This window comes from Anthonomus grandis, chromosome 17 (assembly GCF_022605725.1).
Source record: "Anthonomus grandis grandis chromosome 17, icAntGran1.3, whole genome shotgun sequence".
Taxonomy (NCBI): Eukaryota; Metazoa; Arthropoda; class Insecta; order Coleoptera; family Curculionidae; genus Anthonomus; species Anthonomus grandis.
Genome location: NC_065562.1, coordinates 13,521,251 through 13,543,375, shown reverse-complemented (window position 1 = coordinate 13,543,375; position 22,125 = coordinate 13,521,251). Strand labels below are relative to the sequence as shown.

The window sequence follows — 22,125 nt, the reverse complement described above, 5'->3', positions numbered from 1 at the left end:
CAAAAGGCCTTCTTTTCCAAGTTGAGGGAAACAAAGGAAAACATGCTCGTCTTATCTTTTGACTGTCAAAAAAACTTGGTAAACCCAAAAGTCCAAGATCAGATCGCCTATTATAGCCGCCAGCTCTACACTTATAACTTTACCATCGTTAAGGGTTCCTCAAAAACTAAATTACAAAATAATAACGTGTTCTTATACACCTGGATGGAACACGAGTTCCATAAAGGCTCGAACGAAATCGCCTCAGCTGTTTTCCATTGCCTATCAGATCTCATAAATATGTCGGGTTACAGCAAAATAAGATTGTGTGCAGATGGCTGCGGAGGGCAAAACAGAAACTCCACAATGGTTGCAATGTGCATTTACTTCTTGGGGAATATCGCACCGCCCCATATTGGTGAAATCGAGCTGGTTTTTCCCATTAGAGGTCATTCATTCCTACCATCGGACCGTGTATTTGGAATCATCGAAAAAAAATTAAGAAAACTTAGTGAAATCACAAACCCCAACACGTATATCGATATCTTTAAGGAAAGAGGAACCGTCATTAATTTAAGAGATTCTGGTGTCAAATCTTGGAAGGAAATTGCAAAGGAGTATCTGAAAGGTGTGCAGTCTTGGCACTTTAAATTTTCTAAAGCGAAAAGGATTGTTATTGAGAAAAATGGTGGTAAGATAACAGTTAGAGGCCAAGAACACTACAACAGTGATGTTGGAGAATCCAAGACAATTTTTAAACGTGGGAAATGATTGAATCAAATAGAAGTGGGTAACATTGATAAAGGAGTGGCGGTTAATGAAAAAAAAGTTCAAAATGTCTTCGAGGAACAGGAGAAAAACATTGAGAGAATGGACGAAGAAACTGAAAATAATGAATTTTGCGAAGGAGGAGTGGAAGAAGATATTCCGCTAAGAATGAAAGAAATTACGATTTTTTCAATAATGTTATCTTTTTTTAATAAAAAAAAAAGATCAATCAATTGCTGTACTTTTTCGTGCCAAAACTTGTCTTATCCATGCAGTCATGCCAAAACTTGTCTTGTCCATATTGTTTTAATAAATTTTATGGAAATGAAATAAACAGGATTTAAATGAATACTAAAATTAGCACACAAATGATTATAGTAAATCCATACATATTAAATTTGTATTTGAAAATCTTCTAAAACGTTTTTTGCCAATTGTGAAATTTTACCCATTATGAAGAAGGCATGTTTTGGAATGGGACCCCTCTACTAGTTGCATCTAAATCAAGCCGCCTGGTACTTGTTTGAGGATTAAAAGCTTCCGCTCTTTAAACACCAACTTATATTTATTTGTTTGAGTTTTAACCTGATCTCTTGGTTTGGTTTTTAGACTACGAGTCACATGACTTCTAGTGTCCAATCTTTTAAAGGCCATATATAATTTTGGGATATTTGAAAACCTCTTTGCACACACTACTGCAGCCTTCTTATAGTGTTTTCTGCACTCACCAAAATCCCAACACATCTACATTAAAATTTGCTTCCCTGTTTTTTTCTTTTTAAAAACAATTTAGTTGTCAATATGGCATCAAAATTTGTATGTGATATAAATAAACTAGGATTTCCAATGCAACGGCTTTTAGTATGGTTAAAATATTAGAATTATTTTAAAATTCAATTAAACTATTTTTGATCATAATTCCGTAACCCGTAGAGTTATTTTAATTTTTACAATACACATAATAACACACTTCACATTTAACGTACATTTGATTTTTAAAATAAAAAACACTTCATTCTATGTAAAATAAGAAAATTATTCTCTTGGGGTGAGGGCGAGAGGAGTGGAGGGACAAATGCCAAAAATTTCTTAAAATGTGTCCCCTCGTATACCTATGATGTCGTTAAAATATCAAAAAAAAATAATTTTAACGATTTTTGCATATCGCATTGTAACAGCTTAAAAAACTCACCTTGTAGAAAGTTCCAATAATTTTTCTTAATGTTAATTTTCTTTGGTAAAGCGGGTGTTTTTTAAAGTTAAAAATTGATATTTGGTTCAGCATTATTTGACATAAATTCGGATTGTTGGCCTGATATTTGATATCGACGAGAAATTACAATTTAGTTACGAAACAAATAAATATATTTAATTAGTTTATTTTCGAACTGACAAGACTTTTCCAGACTTTTAAAACGACTATTTTTATCCAACTTTATCTAAAAATAACACCTTTGGTTTCTCGCGACGCTCGGCGATCTCTTAATTAACCAATTAGATATTCAGTCTGGGAGTAAAAATCGCAAAAAGCTAATTGGTAATTAAAAAATTTAAATCTTTTATCGGATTTTCGTGCGGACCGCCTGGAAATACTCGGGGAGGCGTCCTAATTGACGTTCCGGAAACTTTTAAAATTTAATTAACGCCCACCTGAAGTGACAGTTTTTAAATGGCATTTAACGCAAAAAATAAGAAATAAAAAGTTACGGTCTAATGGAAAAATTACAATTACAAATTAGTTATTTTTCCAAGGTAATCGATACATCAGTTCTCTTTTAAATTAGACATGGATAATATTACGTAAGTAATAATTTTTTCCATTATAAGGTAACAGCAGCTGAAATTACATACGAAACACCTGATAAACATGTGATTGCGAGTCTAGATCGGGATAATCAATGAAATTTGCTTTGATAAAAATCCCTTGAGCAGATTATAGTAAAAACACATAAAATTTATTTTGATTCCTCATGAACTTCCTAGGGAAATTATAAGTTATGCCTCTCTCTCATTCATTATTAACCGTCCCAAAGACAACAAAGCCAACAGATGTCAATTACCTCCCCGAAGTAAACGATAAAAAGACAAAACCCGAAACAGATGCGGCTTGTGTTCCGCCACTTATCACCATCCCCGTTCCCGGTAATGAACCTGATTCCCGTAACAAAAGAACTTCTGAAATTTCATTACGCGGATTGCGTTGGCCGCACTCCCCACTGAAAAGATCACTATTAATATTATTTAGGCGACATTTTGCGGGACATTAATGAAGTCCCCCGTGTGATATTCCCATAATTCAGGCCCGGTCCTTAGGGAACCGGATAAATTGCCCTTTACGCGTTCCCGGATGATGCTCATGATGACACGATGATATCTGAGATGTATTCCAATCAATTTGTTGAAGACATTTCTATATTTTTGTATATGCTTTAATTTGATCTTAGTGTGAAACAATTTATTTTTATCACAAATCTACGGGGTTCGACAACATTCTCTTTTATGCAGTGCTCTCATTTACTTATGCTGTACCGTGCCTTTATTTTTCTTTCATAACTTCTCCGTAAAAAGAAACGTCAAGATAGAGATTTAGATATACAGAGGGATCTTTAATTTTATATTTGACATAGTTCTGTCAATCACCTCCTCACCTCCAGCTAACCTCACTTTGATATGTCAAATATGAACCTCCATCGTGTGACAGAGCATTAAAAATATATTATTTAATATTTTTTTTAATGTGGTTCGTTTTGAAATGAAAGCACTGTATATAAAGAGTGAACGGATTTTCTAACAAAATCCATTGCACACATCTTTAATTTAACTATCCATTATTCCACTTTTAGAAAAACTGAAAATGGCAGTTATTCTAAAAGGTTGTAATGCATATCTTTAACTTGTTTATTTTCAAAACATGTTAGAAGCCTAAAGGTTTTAAGAACTCTGTAATAGAAGGCAACATTCTATGATTTTTATTTATTATACAGGATGTCTACTATAAAAACCGCCAAACTTAAAGAGGTGATTATACAAGTCATTTGCAACAAAAAAGTCGTATAACATTTTTTCGAAAAGTTGTTAGTTCTTCTGGTATTTAACATTTTTTGATTTTATCAAATTTCTTTGCTTTTTTTTCATATAAACAAGAATTTCTCTGTTATTCTTACCACCAAGAATAGTTTAGATCTACCATCTGAAAGAGAATTAGATTTGCTATAAGATGGGTATATTTAGGTTTTTGAGTAATTTTTTATACCGTGTGTTATCAGAAGTTGAATGAAACATTTGGGAAATGTACAGAATTAGTGATATCTTCTTCGTTGTCGTTTTTCTAAAATTTGGTAAATAGGGACATGTTTTTTTTCAGCAAAAACTACTGCATTAAATATGCTTTTCAATGATATTCTTACTTTTGTGATAGCTATTTGTTTTCACAGCAATATCACGGGCAAAAGAAAGAAAATCACAAAAATTGAAAATTTTCAAATTTTATATTTCTTGATTTTTTGAACACCAATGCGATGAGTACTTATAGGTCAATCTTTCCTAATACAACAACTCCATAAATTTCCATTAGAGAAGCCATAAACAAATAACATATCGCGATATTCATTCTTTAAGAAAAAGAGCAGGTTTTCTTTCTTTTGTAAATGGCAATGAGTCCGCAAAAGGAGGAAATTCACAAACCATGTATTATTACTTAATTTTGAAATAAAAGCATAGATATTTACAATTTGACAAGAACTGTCATTAAGTTTTCACTTCAACTTAAAGTAGTTAATAGCATTGGTGCTGCATTAGGGATTCACCATTCCACTGTACATAGGGTTTTTAAAAAAAATAATTTGCATACGTTTCATTTGAAAAAAGTTCAGGATTTATTGCCAGTGGATGGTGAGAGCAGGCTTCAATTCTGTAGGTGATACTTGAATAAGTTGCAAGAGTGGGGAACAGATCAAATATTTTGCACAGATGAAGCAACATTTTCAAGAGCCGGAATAATGAACTTATGAAATCGCATCAATAATGAACTCATGCGACTGTTTCACATTTTCGGCATGAGATAAGGGTTAACGTATGGATAGGATTTTAATAAGGGGTCGCTTTTTCGAGTCGGTAATACTTACTGATTGGCTCAATTCCAATGAGATTTTAAATAATAAGTAATTTATTAAATAATGACCTTGTTGACTTTCTGGAAGAAATCCCCTTAGCCGCTAGACAGAAACTTTGGTTTCAAATGAACGGATGCCCAGCCCATAATGGTAGAATTGTGCAAAATTCCTTGGGGAGAAATGGAGCGGTACGGTTAGATGGCCGCCCAGAAGCCCTGACCTTACGCCCCTTGACTTTATGTCTGGGGCAAATTAAAATCTAATGTTTATAGTATTAACATTAATACTCGAGACGAACTAATTGATCGAATTAGTGTGTGTTGCAATGAAATGCGACAAAAACGCGTTGAACTTGAACAGGTTGTTGATAGTGTCAGAAGAAGATGCATCAAATCTATTGAACAAGAGGGAATACATTTTGAACAATTGTTATAATTTTAGGTTTGTTTAATGAAATATTGATTTTTTAATTTTGGTCAATCAAGAAATATCTTCGATCTTACTCCGTATTTAAATAAAAACACCCCTATAAAACTAGAATACAGTAGCAATCTTTATTTTTAGAAAAAATACAAAGTTAAAATGTTAAGCAATATTTAATCCTCTAAAATCTACATTAAATTCGAAATGATTTTCCTCATTCTGTAGAGGGTCCGGTAAGAACATTTCTATGTTTTCATAGATTATAGTGTCAGTTTTAGGCCAAACAAATTTTTTGAGTTCTTTAAATCTTAAAAACTTTACAACACATTCGCGCTGAACTTTGTTTATTTCTACGATTTTTCCCGCATAATATTTTACAGTCTTCTTGCTACAGTATTTGACTAATATCCAAGCATTTAATTTAAAGTTTTCCAATTCATCTCTCTGTTCTTCGTCAAGGAAATCTAAATCGTTATGAGACTCTTCGTACAATGGTTCTATACTACTTTCACTGTTAGTGCTTTCTGAGCTTCCACACTTTTGGTTTCTAGGCTTCTTAGTTCTTTGTGTTGGGCACTTCGTGCTGCATTCTAACAGCTGATCTACATCTCTATGCGTGATAACTTCAGCACCAGTTGCAACACGTCTTTTTTTCTGATTTTAGCATTTATGGAATTCTGTTTCACGGTTGCAAGTAGGAGGTCTTCAAAAGAAACATTTGTTGGTCCAGACTGTCCCTCAGATATTTCCCCGTCAGTCGTGTTAGTCGTGTTATTTTAGGTAAAGCACTGCTTGGCCCTGCATCTAATATATCCCTGCCCAGAATGTCATTATTACCATTCGCTTTGTCAGTTACGCCTACACCGGCATTCTTTATATTTTCAAACTTTTTTAATGCTTCAGGATGGTATTTTTCTCTTGGAATAACTGTCGGATTAAAAGGATATATTCCACTTTTCTTAAATCCATTTTGAATAACAATTGGGCTTATGTAATTCCATATTTTCCGCACTTTTTAGGAAAATATTTTCTTTGGCAATTTAACGCCTTGATTCTGTCTTTGCCAAGTAACTAATTCTTGGTCCCAAGATGTTTTAAATGACCTAAATATAGCAAGGTCAAGGGGCTGCAAAAGGTGGGAGGTATGCGGCGGAAGCTTTCAAATAGTTATGCCATTTTCCTGTGCAAGAGTTACTACCCTATTGTCTACGTGCGTACTGTGTCCATCATATATAAGTAAAATCGGTCGTTGCCCACCCAGTGCAGGAATTAACGTTTTCTTAATAAAGTTGATAAAAATGTCAGTCTCCATCTAACCATTACTGCTAGCAGCGTATGCTACATCTGTTTCGCCGTCTCGATCTGCCATCCACTGGTCCCATACATTCTTGCTCTTAAAGATAATTAAAGGGGCTTTGTCACCAACAGCATTCACAGCAGACAAGATTGTAACGTTCTCTCTTCCGGGACCACTGGTAACACGCGAACAAGCTACACCTCTTGCACCAACTACCTTTGTTTTAGATGGATCTATAGACAAGCTCGTCTCATCTAAATTCCAAATTTGCTGTGGAAGATCATTTAATTTTAAGTCATTTGAAACTGTCTCTAATAGGCTAAAATACTCGTTGATTATAAAAGGATCGGTCATTTTCTTTCCCGAATATTCCACCGCCTTTAATCGAAAGTTTATGTCGTTGTTTAAAATTAATAAACCAGTCGGCACCTGGCATATTATTTGTTATATATATGTTATTTTTTGTTACGTACTCAGCTACAATAAACAAAACTTCCTTTCTTGAGAGACCAAACCCCCATTTCTCAAGTGTTTTAAGACCATTCGCCAAAATCCTTTCATGTTCTAAGGAAATTGCCAAGTTCCTTTCCAGCGTTTGGCTTTTTAACCCATGGGTTCCTTTAGAATGATCATGCAGTGTTGATTTTGGAATGTGATATTTTTTTGATGCACCGTGGAGGGTTATTAATCCCCCTTCTAATTCATTAATGGCTTTCGCAAGGTCCTCCTTAGTGTACTTTTTCCCCCTGTCGGATTTTCTTACATATTTTCGAACCATCGTCAGACCTGTAACAAAAAATCAATGCTGTAAATGTATTGGGGTAAGATCGGAAAAAATTTATTCGAACTTGCCCCTTACTTCTACATACGGGGAAAGATCGAACCAACTCATAATAACACTCTTAATTGAGGTTATGATTTACTAATCCAAATAGTTTATAAAGATAGACCATTTACAACAGAGATTACCTATATAATGTTAATAACTTACCTTTTGAAGCAAAGTTTGGCGAAGGGGGTAAGTTCGAATACACAAAATAAACCAAAAAAACACAAAACTGTTTGTCCCTTGTCCGATCATACCCCAACTTACTGTATATTTTTGTGGTTTTCTTTCTTTTGCCCATGATATTGCTGTGAAAACAAATAGCTATCACAAAAGTAAGTATATCATTAAGGAGCATATTAAATGCAGTAGTTTTTGCTGGAAAAAAAAACAAGTCCCTATTTACCAAATTTTAGAAAAACAACAACGAAGAAGATACCACTAATTTTGCACATCTCCCAAATGTTACATTTAACTTCTGATAACACCCGGTATAAAAAATTACTCAAAAGCTTGAATATACCCATCTGATAGCAAATTTAATTCTCTTTCATATCTAAATTTTATGTGGTGGTAAGAATAACGGAGATATTCTTGTTTATATGAAAAAAGCAAAGAAATTTAATAAAATCAAAAAATTGTAAATACCAGACGAACTAATAATTTTTCGAAAAAATGTTATAGGACTTTTTTATTGCAAATGACTTTTTTAATCACCTCTTAAAGTTTAGCGGTTTTTCTGGTAGGCACTATGTATATTAAGCAACATAAAATACCAAAGATTTATTCTTATTAAAACAATAAATTTTTGTGTTCCCAAAGTCAGTCTTAAATGTAGGCATGACGAGCTATCTAGTATTAGATCCTCATTTGACAGTCCTTTAAATCAATCAATAATGATCTATGTAAATATAATAATATTAACTTCCTAAACACATCTGTAAGTGAACTTAGAAATTTAAAATCTTAATGTAACTTTTTAATTGGCCACATATTACCTTTTTGATCGGTAAATTGCCCAAGCAACAGGTCATATATTATTATTGTTAAAATTATATTTATTCAAGGATTTTTTTAGTAAATTTTTGGTTTTGATCTATTTATCAAAGAAAATTTCGGCATTTAAAAAAATTGACACAGGATTTACATATCTAGTCTTTAAACTTGATTCAAATATTTCATGTAATTCTTCTGAAAAATCACTGTTTCTTGTTTATATTATCCAATCGAATGACGCTGTTTTTTTACTAAATATTTATATATAAAATTATATCAAATTTAAATAAACAGTGTTATGAAAATCAATATTGCATATATATTTTCTGCACAAATATTGTTTTTCATCAACAAAACCCTTACCCCCCCACCCACCTCAAACATTTTTCCAATAAGAAATTCTTTTGAAAAATCCCTGCTTTTCGTCCATAATATCCAATCTAATAGCACTGTTTTTGTATTAAATATTTATTAATATACATATATATAATTATATCAAATTTAAATAGACAAACTGCGTTATTAGATTGGATATTAACAACAAAACCAGCTGTTATTCATGCATTTTATTCGACAACCAATTATTTTTTAATAGAATATCTTACTGATAAGTTATGTGGGGTGGGTGGGGGGCTAAGGGTAGGATTACCGAAAAACGGTATTTTTTTGCAGAAAATATTTTCTTGAAAGAAAAATGTATATTATTAAGATGCTCCTTGTTAAACGTAAATAGCATAAACATAATATTAAATTCCTATTAATATTAAAATCTAATTAATATTAAATTCCTCAACGTATATCATGCGGACATTTTATCCTATATTTATAGTTGAAGTTCTATCGTGTGATTGAAATATATTATATAAACATTTTCTTTTTGTTTTTTTTGTTGTATGCTTTTGACTTTTTAAGTAATTACTCTTGTATTGATATTCTAAGTTTTTAATTGAATAAATAAAATAAAAAGGATTTTATTCAAATATTAGTTACTAAAAATTCTAAAGTCGTGCTTCTTGCGTAAAACTTCTAAAATTTTCAGATCTTACATACAAAAGTCCAAAACAATCTTAAACCAAACTAAACTGACTAATAAAATTTAACAACTCAAAATTGTAGGTGACGACCATTATTCGCGTTAATTATTTTATAACAAAAATTAAAGATGGTGTGAGAAGCAATCAACAATAACCATATAATACAGAGTTCTATTTGTTCATAAGGTTTATTGTACTCCAAAAAATCAATTTAATTGCCCATTTTGACTACACAAAATTTATTCAAATCAACTTATTGTATATCCCTTAATAAATCTTAATCCTTCGCAGCTAATAATTAGTTCTTAGTACACGAGGGTTCAATTTGGCAAAAGCCGAGAACAATCAATTTAATAGTCTATTCTAACTGCCTGTAACTACTCGGAGGAAAATCCCGAATCCTGTTTTCTATCCCGAAGTGTGGGGGGGGAGAGAGGGCGTGAATGTTTAATGGCACTAAGAGCGTGAATTAGGATGCGGTCAACTGGAGAGAGGAAGCGAGGATCTGCTTGCGGTTTTAAACTGGGAGAAATGCCTCCTGGATTCCTGCCGGAGATGCGGCACCTATGTAAAGTAGCGGAAAATAGGGATTTCCTTGTTGGAATTAAGTGTGGAAAATTTAAATGTGGGCGCTTGTCTTTGAAAGTGGAAACATTCAATTTTTATTCTTATATCCCCATGCATCTAGATGATATTATTTTTAATAACATTGATTTTTCTATTGTATGACGAAAACTATGTCAGAAAATGCAATTTCTAGAAAATCTAGACAGTAATTTAGAAATAAAATGATGATATAGAAAAGTAATGAAAAAAAATTAATTTGAATATTTAAATATTTTCGCCTCAGTCTGTGAGGTATCACAGACGAGTGAAAAATTAGATTTTTGATCATTAATTACCTCTCTCTCTGATTTATTATAAAAGAGGGTAATAGAATAATGTTTTTTTTGTCACATTATGTCTAAAAAACAAAATTGGCATCCCGATCAAAAGCTAAGATTGAAGAACAAACCAAGGGTTTAGATATTCTAGGAATGTTATTGTAATGAGACTTGAGGATAATATATAGATTTTTGTATGGGATATCCCTGGTATATTATTGGTTTTTTTATATTCACTAATTATATATTTTTGTTTAATTGTTAACCACAAACTTCCAGTTTTTTAAGGGTTTATAATTATTTTTATTTCCAAATAAAAATGTTATACCATATTTTTCCAGAATATTCTGGATGTGATTAAATATTTATTATTGAAGACTGATTTATATTAATAACTTATTTTAAAAAAATAACCAATTTAAAATGTAATTTAAATAAAAACTAATTTAAGGTCTTCAGCTTGTTTCTGTATTTATTCTTAAAAATAAGTTATGGCATTATTAGTAAAAATGATTTTAATTTTTTTTTAATTATTTTATGAAGTTCTTTTCTTATAATAATTTTTGATCTAAAATTAGGACAACTAGTTTTCTTTTTATTATTGTTATAACAATAGATTATTTCTGATATTGTCACTTAACTATAACAAGCACTATAATAAGTTAAAATTCAAAGAAAAAAAATACAAACATCTTATTTACTTATAACTGATATTATGTATTTTAGCTTATTAATACTAGTCCTAATATTAATTTTGTAAAAACATTTAAAATATTTGTAAAACAACCTGCACGTGAATAAATATTATATTTATTATTAAGTAACTAATTAAATTGTATATAATGGTAGAAATTAATTTGTAAGCGATTTAATAAATTATTCTAAAAGGGTTTGCCTTACACATTATACCTTTCGCAAACTAATTAAAATTCTGACCACAAACAGGAACGTAACTGAGGCCAATTAAAAGAAAAAGGGCGAAAACTGCCCTTGGTAAAAGGCAATCAAAATAAACGACCTGCTCTGTATTAGATTTTATATTATACAATAATAATTTTTACTATATATTAAAAAACACCTAATTACGTGATCAATCATCCGTCAACAAAAGCGGCAGTTTGTTATACCGATTTATCGGTAAACCAAGGGAGCACTCACGCTTTTGTATCCGATACGGTTTATCAGTTGTAATGTGAGAATAAACTTGGCTTGTCAATGGGGAAAATTGATGGAGAATTACTGCCAAAGCAAGATTTAGAAAAATAAACGTACTAATTATTTTATTAGTTTTTTTAAGGAAATATTCTTGTATAAACTACAGTTCAGTTTACTTAAATACAGTTTATCATGACCATGAGCCACTTCAGTCAAAGACTTACTACTTACGTGAAAAGATTACAAAAATAACGTACATAAAATAAAAATACAAAAATAAACATACCAAATGTTTTAAAAGTTTTTTTAAGGAAATATTCTTATATGAACTACAGTCCAGTTTACTTAAATGCAGATCATCATGACCATGAGCCACTTCAGTCGAAGACTTACTATTTACCTGAGAAGATTGGCGATTTTTTTCTTGTGGAAGTTCTGAATTCTCTCCCCATTGTCTGAAGCGGAAGAAACAGAGGATAGAATGTCATATTATAAGACAGGGAAACAAGAGAAAGACTGTATACTCTATAGGTGATAAAGATAAGAAACAGTAAAAACGGAGTACTCGGAGTTTTGGAATAGGGAGATATTGAAGAAACAATAACTGATACTATATACTAATACTATATACTAAATGACTTAAACAAACTTTGTCTTTTTCTTGAGAGTAGTGGAGTTACTTGAAAGAAGAACGAGAAAAAACAACATGTCAAAACTATACTAGCGGCTTCCACCCATCACCTACATCACTAAAATACCGGATTATAAAGGGATTCGAGCAGAACTAAGGGAATGACAGCACTTTGAAAATTTGGAAAAAGTCAATTTTTGAACTAGTTTTTGAGCCTAAAAATGGGCACTCGCACAAAATGCGATATCTCGGCTAATATGAAAGCTACGACCTTATGGATAGTCTCGTCGAATTAGAAATAACGAAATTAAGTCAGAACTGTTGGAACTTTCCCGATAGTGTCCATAGAGGCCAAGATATCGACCTCCAAAGTTTGGGATTTTTCATTTTTCAAGTATTCGGTAATTCGGGGGGTGTATTGAATTTTTTCCGTATTCTAACTAACTATACCAGCAAATTATTCTCATCACCTGTATCATGAAAACACACGGGATTCGAGTAAAAATATTCTTCGAAGTCGAATTAAATTGATTATTTAGTTTTGCATTTTTAGTTCTGGGAACCATTTTACAACAATTTTAACAATTTTTTTTCCTATAGCATTTTCTAATTAATAATTTTTTGAGTTAGGGTTAATTTTTGAGTCTTTTTTGAGGTATTAAAATTTTCAAAAATTTTTTGTTTCATTAATATGAAACTTAGAAAAAAGTATTATAAGAATTGTTTAATGCCTATTTAACGCTTTGTCATGTGGTAAGTTTTTTTTTTGATTTTCTGAAAATTTAAATTTTTAGACATTTTTGGTGCTTTGATCAAAAATTGCGCGGTTTTTCAAAAATCCTCCATAGTTCCTTTAACATGCTATTAAGGGCAAAAGTTATTTTGGCTTTTTTGGGAACTTTTACATAGAACTTAATGCAAAAATAAACACACCAATTTTCCACATAATTTTAAAGAAAATCGGAAAATCGGTTTTATTAAAATTTCTCAAAAACGGTCTGACATAAAATTGTAAAATATTTTGCAAATGGTAGCCGCCCTTACGCCTACTAATATTTATTAAAATAATTTCATTCTAAGTTTTGAGAAGTTCTCAAGTTTCTGAAGTTTCCCTGCAAATTTTGTTCAAAAAATCAGGGTTAAAGCACACTGGTTACATGCTTAGTCAATATTTTAAGGGGTTTAGGCAAATGCTTAGTCCAATTTTTAAAAGAAGGGTGCACTTGTTACATGCTTTGTCAATATTTCAGGGGTATAAAGCCCATTGATTTGGAGGAATTTGACATGTTAAGTCAAATTCCTGAGATCTCTCTTGTCATGAATTTAACTGTCAAATTTACAATATCAGTAAGGGATAGAATATGAGTCAATAGAGAAAAACTACAAATTCTTAATAATAGAAGTCTAATCAAATCAATCTCTATTTATGAAAAATTGTTCATACAAAAAATACAGTTGAAGATAATAACGTCATATAATGTTGAATAAAACTTCTTCAAGGATTAATATAAGCTAGTCCTACTTATCTTATGCTAATAAAAAATGCACATTTCCTCATTTTAAATTAATAAGAATAAGAATAAACTGTATACAGTAAATCAACTCAATTACACACTTATACTATACTAAATTTGTTTATTAAATTTCTATATTTGCTCTTTTAAAACTTGATTTTTTAATTTAAGTTGGTGGATTTGCATGAGCGTGAATGATAATCGCGCCTACGGTTCAATTTGGCGCATGCGGAGTAGTATCGTGACACTTGTAAACACGTGTTTCTGTTTGTTTATTTGCAACTTGGTACGTTTTGTGTGCTTGCAATAAAAAAGTACGAAGGTTTAGGTGTTTTTATGTGGTATTTTTGTTTTTATTGTTAATTGTTGCGGGCTTGTCTCGATTGTTGACACCAGAAATGTCGAAAGAAAAGGAGTGTCTCCGTGAGTTTATCGAGCTATATAAATCGTTTCCGTGTCTATGGAAAGTAAAGAGTAAGGAATACAGTGATCGAAATGCAAAAAATCAACCCTACGAAATTTTAATAGAAAAACTGCAGACATTTAACCCAGAGGCTAACAGAGAGAATGTTGGGAAAAAAATTAATTCGCTACGTACCACATACAAGAAGGAACTAAAAAAAGTGCTGGACTCCGAGCGATCAGGTGCAGGAGAAGAGGACATTTACGTACCCCACTTATGGTACTATGATATGATGAATTTTATAAGGGATCAGGAAACTCCCAGAAATACAAAATCGAATATTGAAGATATGCAGGTAAGTACATTGAAAAAATGTTTAGCAGTATTAACTAAATATTTAGAAACTTTTAATAAAATTTGTAGTAAATAGGCCTGACAAGTTATTTGAGTCTGTTCGTAAACCAGGAATAATTGTACCATTTGTAGCATCTTCAGTATCAAACACATCACTGGATGTATATGTGTGGGAACAATTTCTTTGCAGAAAATTGTAATGTGCACAACAAACTAAAACAACTTTGTCAATATTATGTACTTGCAAGTTGATTGTGGTATGAAAAATTCTAAAACGGTTAGCCAGTATTCCAAATGTATTCTCTATGATTCTTCTCACCCTGGATAAACGATAATTAAAAATTCTTTGTCATAATCAAGTTCCTTTTGACTGTATGACATTAAAAAATCTGGCATTAAAGGAAATGCCTCATCTCCGATAAATACGTAATTCAATGGTGTTTTACCCTCACCTAATGGTTCTGCTCCCGGTAAATTTAATTTATTTTCTAGTAATTTTTTCATAAATATAGTATTATCGATTACTCCTCCTTCAGAAACTCGGCCGTTAGTTCAGATATCATATGGTAAACAAATTCATGCATCATATGGTAAACAATTGGATGTTAAGCCACAAAAGATTGGCTATTGGTTTTCTTTAATTCAATGTGAATTTAGCGAATAAATTTTCTGGAAATTTTGGTATAAGCTTATATCTCTTTATCCCTTTAAAGTAATATTTAAATTTTCAAAAATTATCAAAACTTTCAATTCCTTTTAAGTGTGAATTTAGGCGAATAAATCCACTATAAAACATTGCACTTTACCCAACTATTTTAGAAATAGAGATTGTAGTAATGTGTTTGAAATAGTTGTTTCATGTCTATGTATATGTTCCTTTAATATATTCTTATCAAGTGCTTTTAACATCCCAGATTTTTAATTGATATTTTTGTATATTTTCAGTTAAGTTATCTTGAAGGATTTAACTCAGTATCAAATTGAACTTAAAAGAATTATAGATGAAGGAGAGAAAAAAGGAGAAGAAGAAATTGACAACGTCATTTCGCTGCGACATGGTATAAAGTATGAATAAGTGACATAAGTGCATCTTAAACTGGACCATTAAACAAGTTAGCCGTATGTTATTAAAAATAAATCAACTAAGAGAAAACAATAACCGGTACACACGTCCATTCCGGACGAAATTCACATATATCACAGACACACCCTCCCGATTTCCGGTTGGTCGCTTCGAGCCCTTAAGCCGCGCTGCCGATTAACCGATCCCGAATTAAGCGACAAAAGAGTCGCTCAGACATTTGACAACTTTAAATTGGTTTTCATTTAAATGTAAATCGCCGGGTCGCAGTCAAAATATTAAGCAATTATGGTAATGCCTCCCTGCCTCCCTCCCCGGGCGAACGGCGTATTATATAAATCTCGGCGTAACTTCAATTTTCTGGATGAGCAGCTAATTTTACACGGTGCTTGGTGTTTATCCAAGGGTCCTTAAAGATTAGCTAAGTTTATAGTTTCGGCCCGTCTTGAAAAAATTCCGCCAATTATCGCTTTAAATTAAGATATCGCTGTAAAAGAAAAGGGATCAAAAGGGAAAGTCAACATTTTTTAGTCGTCCAAAGAAGTTCTGTTGGCATTACAATTATTTTTATCTTTAAAATGAGATGGTAGATTGTGTTTTGCCCTTTTTTCTTTTTATTTTTATATATTTATTATACATACTTAAACTGATATTTAGAAGCTAATTCCTAGTAAGCACAAAAATGTCCGCCAATTATCGCTGTAAATTAAGATATTGGTGTATGTAGAAGAGAAGAGATCAGAAAAAAAAGTCAACATTTTATAGCCACCCAGAGAAGTTTTGTTGGCATTGCAATCATTTTTATCTTTCAAAATAAGATGGTAGATTGTGTTTTGTTGTTCTTCCTCTTTTTTATTGGACTTTTTTAGATATTTGAAACCTAATTTCCAGTGAGTAATATTAGATAATTCAATTAATATCGACAAAAAATTGTAATCGGTATATGAAAAGAGCTTAACGTGAATGTATTACATGAAAAGACAATGGTATTATGGGAATAGAACATTTGAATAATATTTTTGGCCTAAACATCTTCAATAAATAGTGTAAAACATCTTTTTAGGTAAAAAATTAACTGAAGTACCGCGATTTTAGTTGAGCCATATTTGACAGCACTTATTTCCAAAAAAATCAAACTTCTATCTTTGGTAGCTCAAAATCTATTCCAGGTACTTCAATGAGTTTTTCACTCAAAGTTAAGACGATTTCTGAGGAAAAGCTATGAAAAAAATTATGTATTTTTTTAAAGAATTTAATATCAGTAGATATTTATAAAACCTAAAAATGAAAGAATTTTAATTTTTTTTCTAATAATAAAATTAATACCTACCGTAAATATTATCAAACGGATGAAACTAAAAATTTAAATTTTAGCGAGAAATTAATTTCGAACAGTGAATTTTATTTTTTTATTCAAAAACGGTACGTCAAAAAAAAAGCCAAGAGACAAAATTTGCTCTAAATTAAATGAGGATTTGAAAAATATTTTTTATTTGAGAAAAACAGTGGCGTACTATTTCTTTTAAAGAATTAACTATATAAAAAATTAAATTATGTATTAAAAAAATTGGTAATTTTGAGGACCTCTACAACCCTATCAAGTTTGTCCCACTAATTATACTTATACAATACCCTGTATAATTTTATTTAATATATAAGTACAATTTGTTATATAGTTTTTACATTAATCACCTGTACTGTTAATAAGAAACGTGGAAATTTAAAGCGATTCTGAAGCATGTTTATGTATATCATTTTTTAAATTTAATTCCATATAAAATATTTGTTTTACAATTTCTTTTAAAATAAATTTTACATAAATTAATAACTGTATTTTCGTAAAATACTGGAAACATGAAAGCCTTTTCAAAATATTTATATTTACAACCTTATGTAACTTAAATAGACATTAGTAGGTATTGGTAGGTAGGAAGTAAAGTAATAAAAATTACGTAAAATTTGTATGAAGGTTTTATATTAAATAAATTCAATCATCTAAATTGATGACTTTAGTATTCATTTCATATACGAGTTCCTAATCATTTTTGTCTACATCTTTCCGTAATTAAAATTACATTAAAATTTACGTTGACAAAAGAATTAAGTGTAAGTATAGTTTTGCTTCCTTGTGATAATATTTAACTCATGCCTGACTCCATTGCTAACTTCCCGTACGTCAAAATCCGAATGATACAGCTTTTCTAGAGAGGAAAAAAAATCGCATTTTAGCAACAAATTGAAACGAATTTAATCGGCTTAGGTTTAATATGCACGGGTCGATATAATGGCGAGCGTCGGACAGGAATATGTGCGCGCAAATGCGCGTCTAATTGGCGTGATCGGCTCGTAACGAATCTACCTAAACGGTTAATCAACCACGCTAATTAATTTCGACGAAGGATCAATGCGTTACGTTAACGGATTAGGGATTTTTAATAACCGAGCACCCAAACCAGTGGGCGATTTTATAATTAAAATTATGTGGGTCGAAAGAAAGTACAACTCAAAATAAAAAAACCGAAACATTTTTATTTGGTTTATGCTATTCTAAGATTATTTGATGCTCAAATTACGTTCCTTCTTAGGTACAACGGATATTTTTTAATATATAACTATTTTAAGTACAGGTCAGGCTTTAGTTGTCTTAAACTAAATATTAGCTACCAATTTTAGTTTGTTGAATTGTATTTCAAAAATATTATAAATGATTAACTTAAAATAAGTTTCAAACGAAATTTATCGTTATACTTTTTCTTCTTAATCCGATATGAGACATGGCGTACAGTTCAGCTAAAAGAAATTACTTATTTTTTATTTAAGGGTCTTTACTTACGCCAAGTCCTAGTGTTAACAGGAGTTTCTCATAAATCCTTTCGTAAGGTACATAAATTAAATAATATATATTTATACAAAATATAAATACTTTGACAAAGGAATTTATATTTTGCATAAGTACTTTTTTCAAAAATACTTAGGCATTGTGCGAAGGTGACCCAAGTGTCCAAGAATTCAATGTTGCGATAATTGTTATTTCGACGAATCTATTTTTTTAAGGTTTCTATTAATAAACATAAGTCTAAGTACTGAGATGATGAAAACCAGCATGTTTTCAGGGAAGGACACATATGGTACCCAAAAAATAAATGTATGGGCGGGAACCTTAATGGCGAAATATAATTTGGACGTTATTCATCCTTTTATAATTTAACATATAGAAAATCAATTAGATACTAATGGAAATAGGAACCTAAAATATATTTTCATTAAGATGGAGCTCGACATCATTATGTTCTTCCTGTGAGACAATCTTTAAAAACATTTCTAGAGTAGTGAATTGAGAGAGGAGGTCCTAATAGAATGTCCTCCAGAATCACCAGATCGAACACCCCTCGACTTTTTCTCTGGAGTCACTCGAAAACTGTTCTATTTAAAACACAACCCAATTTCCTTGATTGCAATGAATTATTACAGAATGTGCATCTACTCCAAAACCAGTATCGAACCTGGTATCACGAGGTTCGAAGTATGGTAAAGCTTATTGACTATCTAGACCTAATATTAAATGTTATCAATAATTATCGTAAGGTGAAGATTCCGACTATATATAGTGATAGGAATATAATGAAAAATACTAAGCTAAATTAAATTGTTAAAAATTAAATTTCGCTCGAAAGTAAAAAAGTCATAATAATTATAATGAGACTGAATAAAGTTTTCAGAGTAATAAACTTGAACCTAAAAATGCATAATTTAAATTTAAATTCTGCCAAGTCTCAATTCATGTTTTTTGAGCGGAACTATCCTTAGATCTAAAAATTTGGGTATAGTGTTTGAGGACCAAAGAGCACCTGAAACCGTAATTTTTCAAACATTGAACACTCTTGAATTATGCGATTCTCTTATTTTGTCCCATTTCTTATTTGGAGTTTAGATGAATGTCTTAGATTTATATGTAGAATTAGAAAATTTCACTTGTATTCTAATATTACTCGGCTCAAAATGGATATGTATAGACTCTTTACATTTTGTAAAATATAAAGAGTCTAATAATAATAATTTACAGTAAAAATAATTAAATAAAAATAATTTACGGTACATTAACTCCAAGTTCATTTAAGAAAAAAAAATTCCTAGCAAATGTTTATAATTTGGATCTAAGATGTCATCAGAGTGCCGTGTTCAAAGATCTTTCCTTTATAATGCAGCGAAGCTATTTAACAAATTACCAGCAAGCCTCCTTAATTTATCACTCAAGCAATAAGTTTTTTACTTTTTTTTATAATCATAGTTTAATGATTCTTAGTATTTTGTTTATATAGTTACTCTGACTGACGTTTTCTTGGTGTGCTTCCTTTTCCATTTGGCCATTTAAAGGTTTGATTTTTACTTTCTTATTAGCTTTTTTGGTATCCACTTCTTCATTATCTATTTTCTATTCTTTGAACTCTCTTTATTTCAGATTCATTCATATTTGAGTCATCCTTAAGGCTGCCTGTTGTTGGCTCTCTCAATACACCACGCATCACGCAAGTATTTGTCTTTCTCTTTCAGTTTTAGGTAGTTCAAGAGTCGCACTTTGGCAATTTTATAAGTAGTTTCGAAATTTATCATACCTCTGCTTTCTTCTTGTCTTGGTCCATAGACCCTGTCATTGTCTAATCGTGGGGGTTCTACCAAGCAGGTTTCTTATTTGAGTGTTTAGTTCTTTGATCTCTGTCTAGATCCATTTTATCATGGCGATGTTGTGAGGGAATTAATGGCTGTAATCTTATTTTTTTGCGTTCTATTCAATTTTGAGTTTTATCCTTATTTTCTCTTTTATGATCTTTTTTTCTCTAATTCTTTGTCATGACAAAGAACAAATTTTTAAAAATTGTTCTTTCACTATGATCTTAAAGTTTTCAATGTAAAGTAGATGATTCATTAATTCATTCTACTCATTTGTGTCTGTTTTTAGTGTTATTGGTTCTATAGAAATAAGGGGGACGAGCGCGATGCAGAATAGTAAGAGTAATAGAAAGGCCCCTTGCTAGATGTTGTTCTTAATCTTTATATCTTCTATCACTATCGTGTTATTGATTTGTAAGTTTTGATGATAATTCAGTTGTTGGTTTAAGATGTTCCAAGAGGCTATAGTTTTGTTAATGTAGTTAAGGAGTACAATGTTTTGTAGATGTTCAGTTTTTCTGTTAACAGCTGGGAAAGCTAGTCAAAAGCTTTCTGGTAATCAAATCAGGAGATAGACATTCTCTTCTTGATTTCTTTACAGCCCTTGTAAAGTATTTTGGTTGGCTCTGTTCCCTTGTGTTTGCGTAGTAGAACAGTTCTTCGCTTTGTTACCTATTTGGTTTTCGGAATGTTTTGCTTTCTGGTTATCAATTTCATTGTATGCGAATATCAAGGTTTTGTGTATGATGTTAAGTTGTTTAGTCAAAAATTCGTTATGACCTCGACTCCGGTTGCTTTCTAGTTAAATAATTTTTTCTACTTACAATCAGAAAAGCTCAACTACCTTATGAATCTCGAAAAAGTTGAATCTTCATTTGCTTTACTCAACAGAACTGATGCCACATCCAAACCGACAAAATCCAAGCTTCACCTGGAACACTTACCGCCATCCATAGTATAAAATATAATTAATTAAGCCGATCCAATTAGGAGACAAACGGTCCCGCTAACGGGGAAACAAATCGATTAATTGGCGCGGTTTGTAAATTTAATGCGAAAATTAATCAGCGCGTTTAGTGAATGATTTTCGCCCCGCGCGCACCCTCCCTGCCGAACCCCCTAATGCTTAACACTGCATGAGCATTATTATCGGCATGTGCCATTTAATTATTACGCTAATCGATATTGGCTTATTTAATTAATTAACAGATTTAAATAGGTGCTCCATTTGGACTAATTACATTGATTTTACTGGGCACCTACAGATCTGGTGAGTGGAGTTTATTAATTTAATTAAATTGAATTATACGTCTATAAAGATATCCTGTGCAGTAGCAGCTATAATGCTAAAAAAAGCTAGTGAAGAGGTGTTTAAAAACCACCACTGGAATGCGTCACAAGAATCTTGCAAATCACGATTTGCTCTTTGCGACATTCATCCCGATGGCACTAACCAATAGATAATTTAGATAAAAATAAATATTAAATTCGTAAAGCAATTGAACCCTAGTGGAGAATGTTCCACTTTCAGCGATCATTTCATCCCCTAAAATAAATAATTCGCCGTATAACGGAGCCGGGATAGCGATTGCCGGGTATTGTTTCGTCGAATTTAAATGACCTTATAAATATGAGATTTTATCATTTTATCGGGCGTTTTGGGGAATTTATTGCGGCAGTTAGTCGACGGTAACATCTGGCATTTGCCGTATTATCCCGAATAGAGATCGTGGTAACTACAGTTTCGATTGCCGCCGCTGCGAATTTCTGGTTAATTTCGCGTGAAAAATATATGAAGTCGGTGCGGATACGATTGCCCGTTTACGCTCGTAAAACTGCTTTATGTTTATCGGGTTATATTTATTTGTTTTTATTTTTCGTTTTTTTCAATTGATGATGGTGATTTAAATCAATTTTTTAACAATTATAATAACATGTGTTTTCTTATGTATAAAATAAATGTTTGTGGATGATTTATAAGTCATTTCACTGTAAGGACG

The 22,125-nt window shown here is 31.4% G+C and overlaps 2 protein-coding genes across 2 annotated transcripts; both read left to right on the top strand.

The window, feature by feature from the left end:
* Positions 1–42: 42 nt before the first annotated feature.
* LOC126746594 (uncharacterized) lies at positions 43–750 on the top strand. The gene has a single exon (XM_050454903.1). The coding sequence runs from the start codon at positions 43–45 to the stop codon at positions 748–750; it is 708 nt and encodes a 235-aa protein (XP_050310860.1).
* A 13,171-nt stretch (positions 751–13,921) lies between these two features.
* LOC126746316 (uncharacterized) lies at positions 13,922–16,829 on the top strand. Its single transcript, XM_050454495.1, has 2 exons — positions 13,922–14,377; positions 15,322–16,829. The coding sequence occupies exons 1-2, from the start codon at positions 14,018–14,020 to the stop codon at positions 15,358–15,360; spliced, it is 399 nt and encodes a 132-aa protein (XP_050310452.1). The 5' UTR covers positions 13,922–14,017; the 3' UTR covers positions 15,361–16,829.
* The last annotated feature ends 5,296 nt before the right edge of the window (positions 16,830–22,125 follow it).

What these genes read in the sequence shown, in the direction of transcription:
- LOC126746316 (XM_050454495.1), top strand. Translation starts at nt 14,018, where the DNA reads ATGTCGAAAGAAAAGGAGTGTCTCCGTGAGTTTATCGAGCTATATAAA. An exon ending in CGAATATTGAAGATATGCAG is followed by an intron (nt 14,378 to 15,321) that starts GTAAGTACATTG and finishes GTATATTTTCAG; the next exon opens with TTAAGTTATCTTGAAGGATT.
- LOC126746594 (XM_050454903.1), top strand. Translation starts at nt 43, where the DNA reads ATGCTCGTCTTATCTTTTGACTGTCAAAAAAACTTGGTAAACCCAAAA.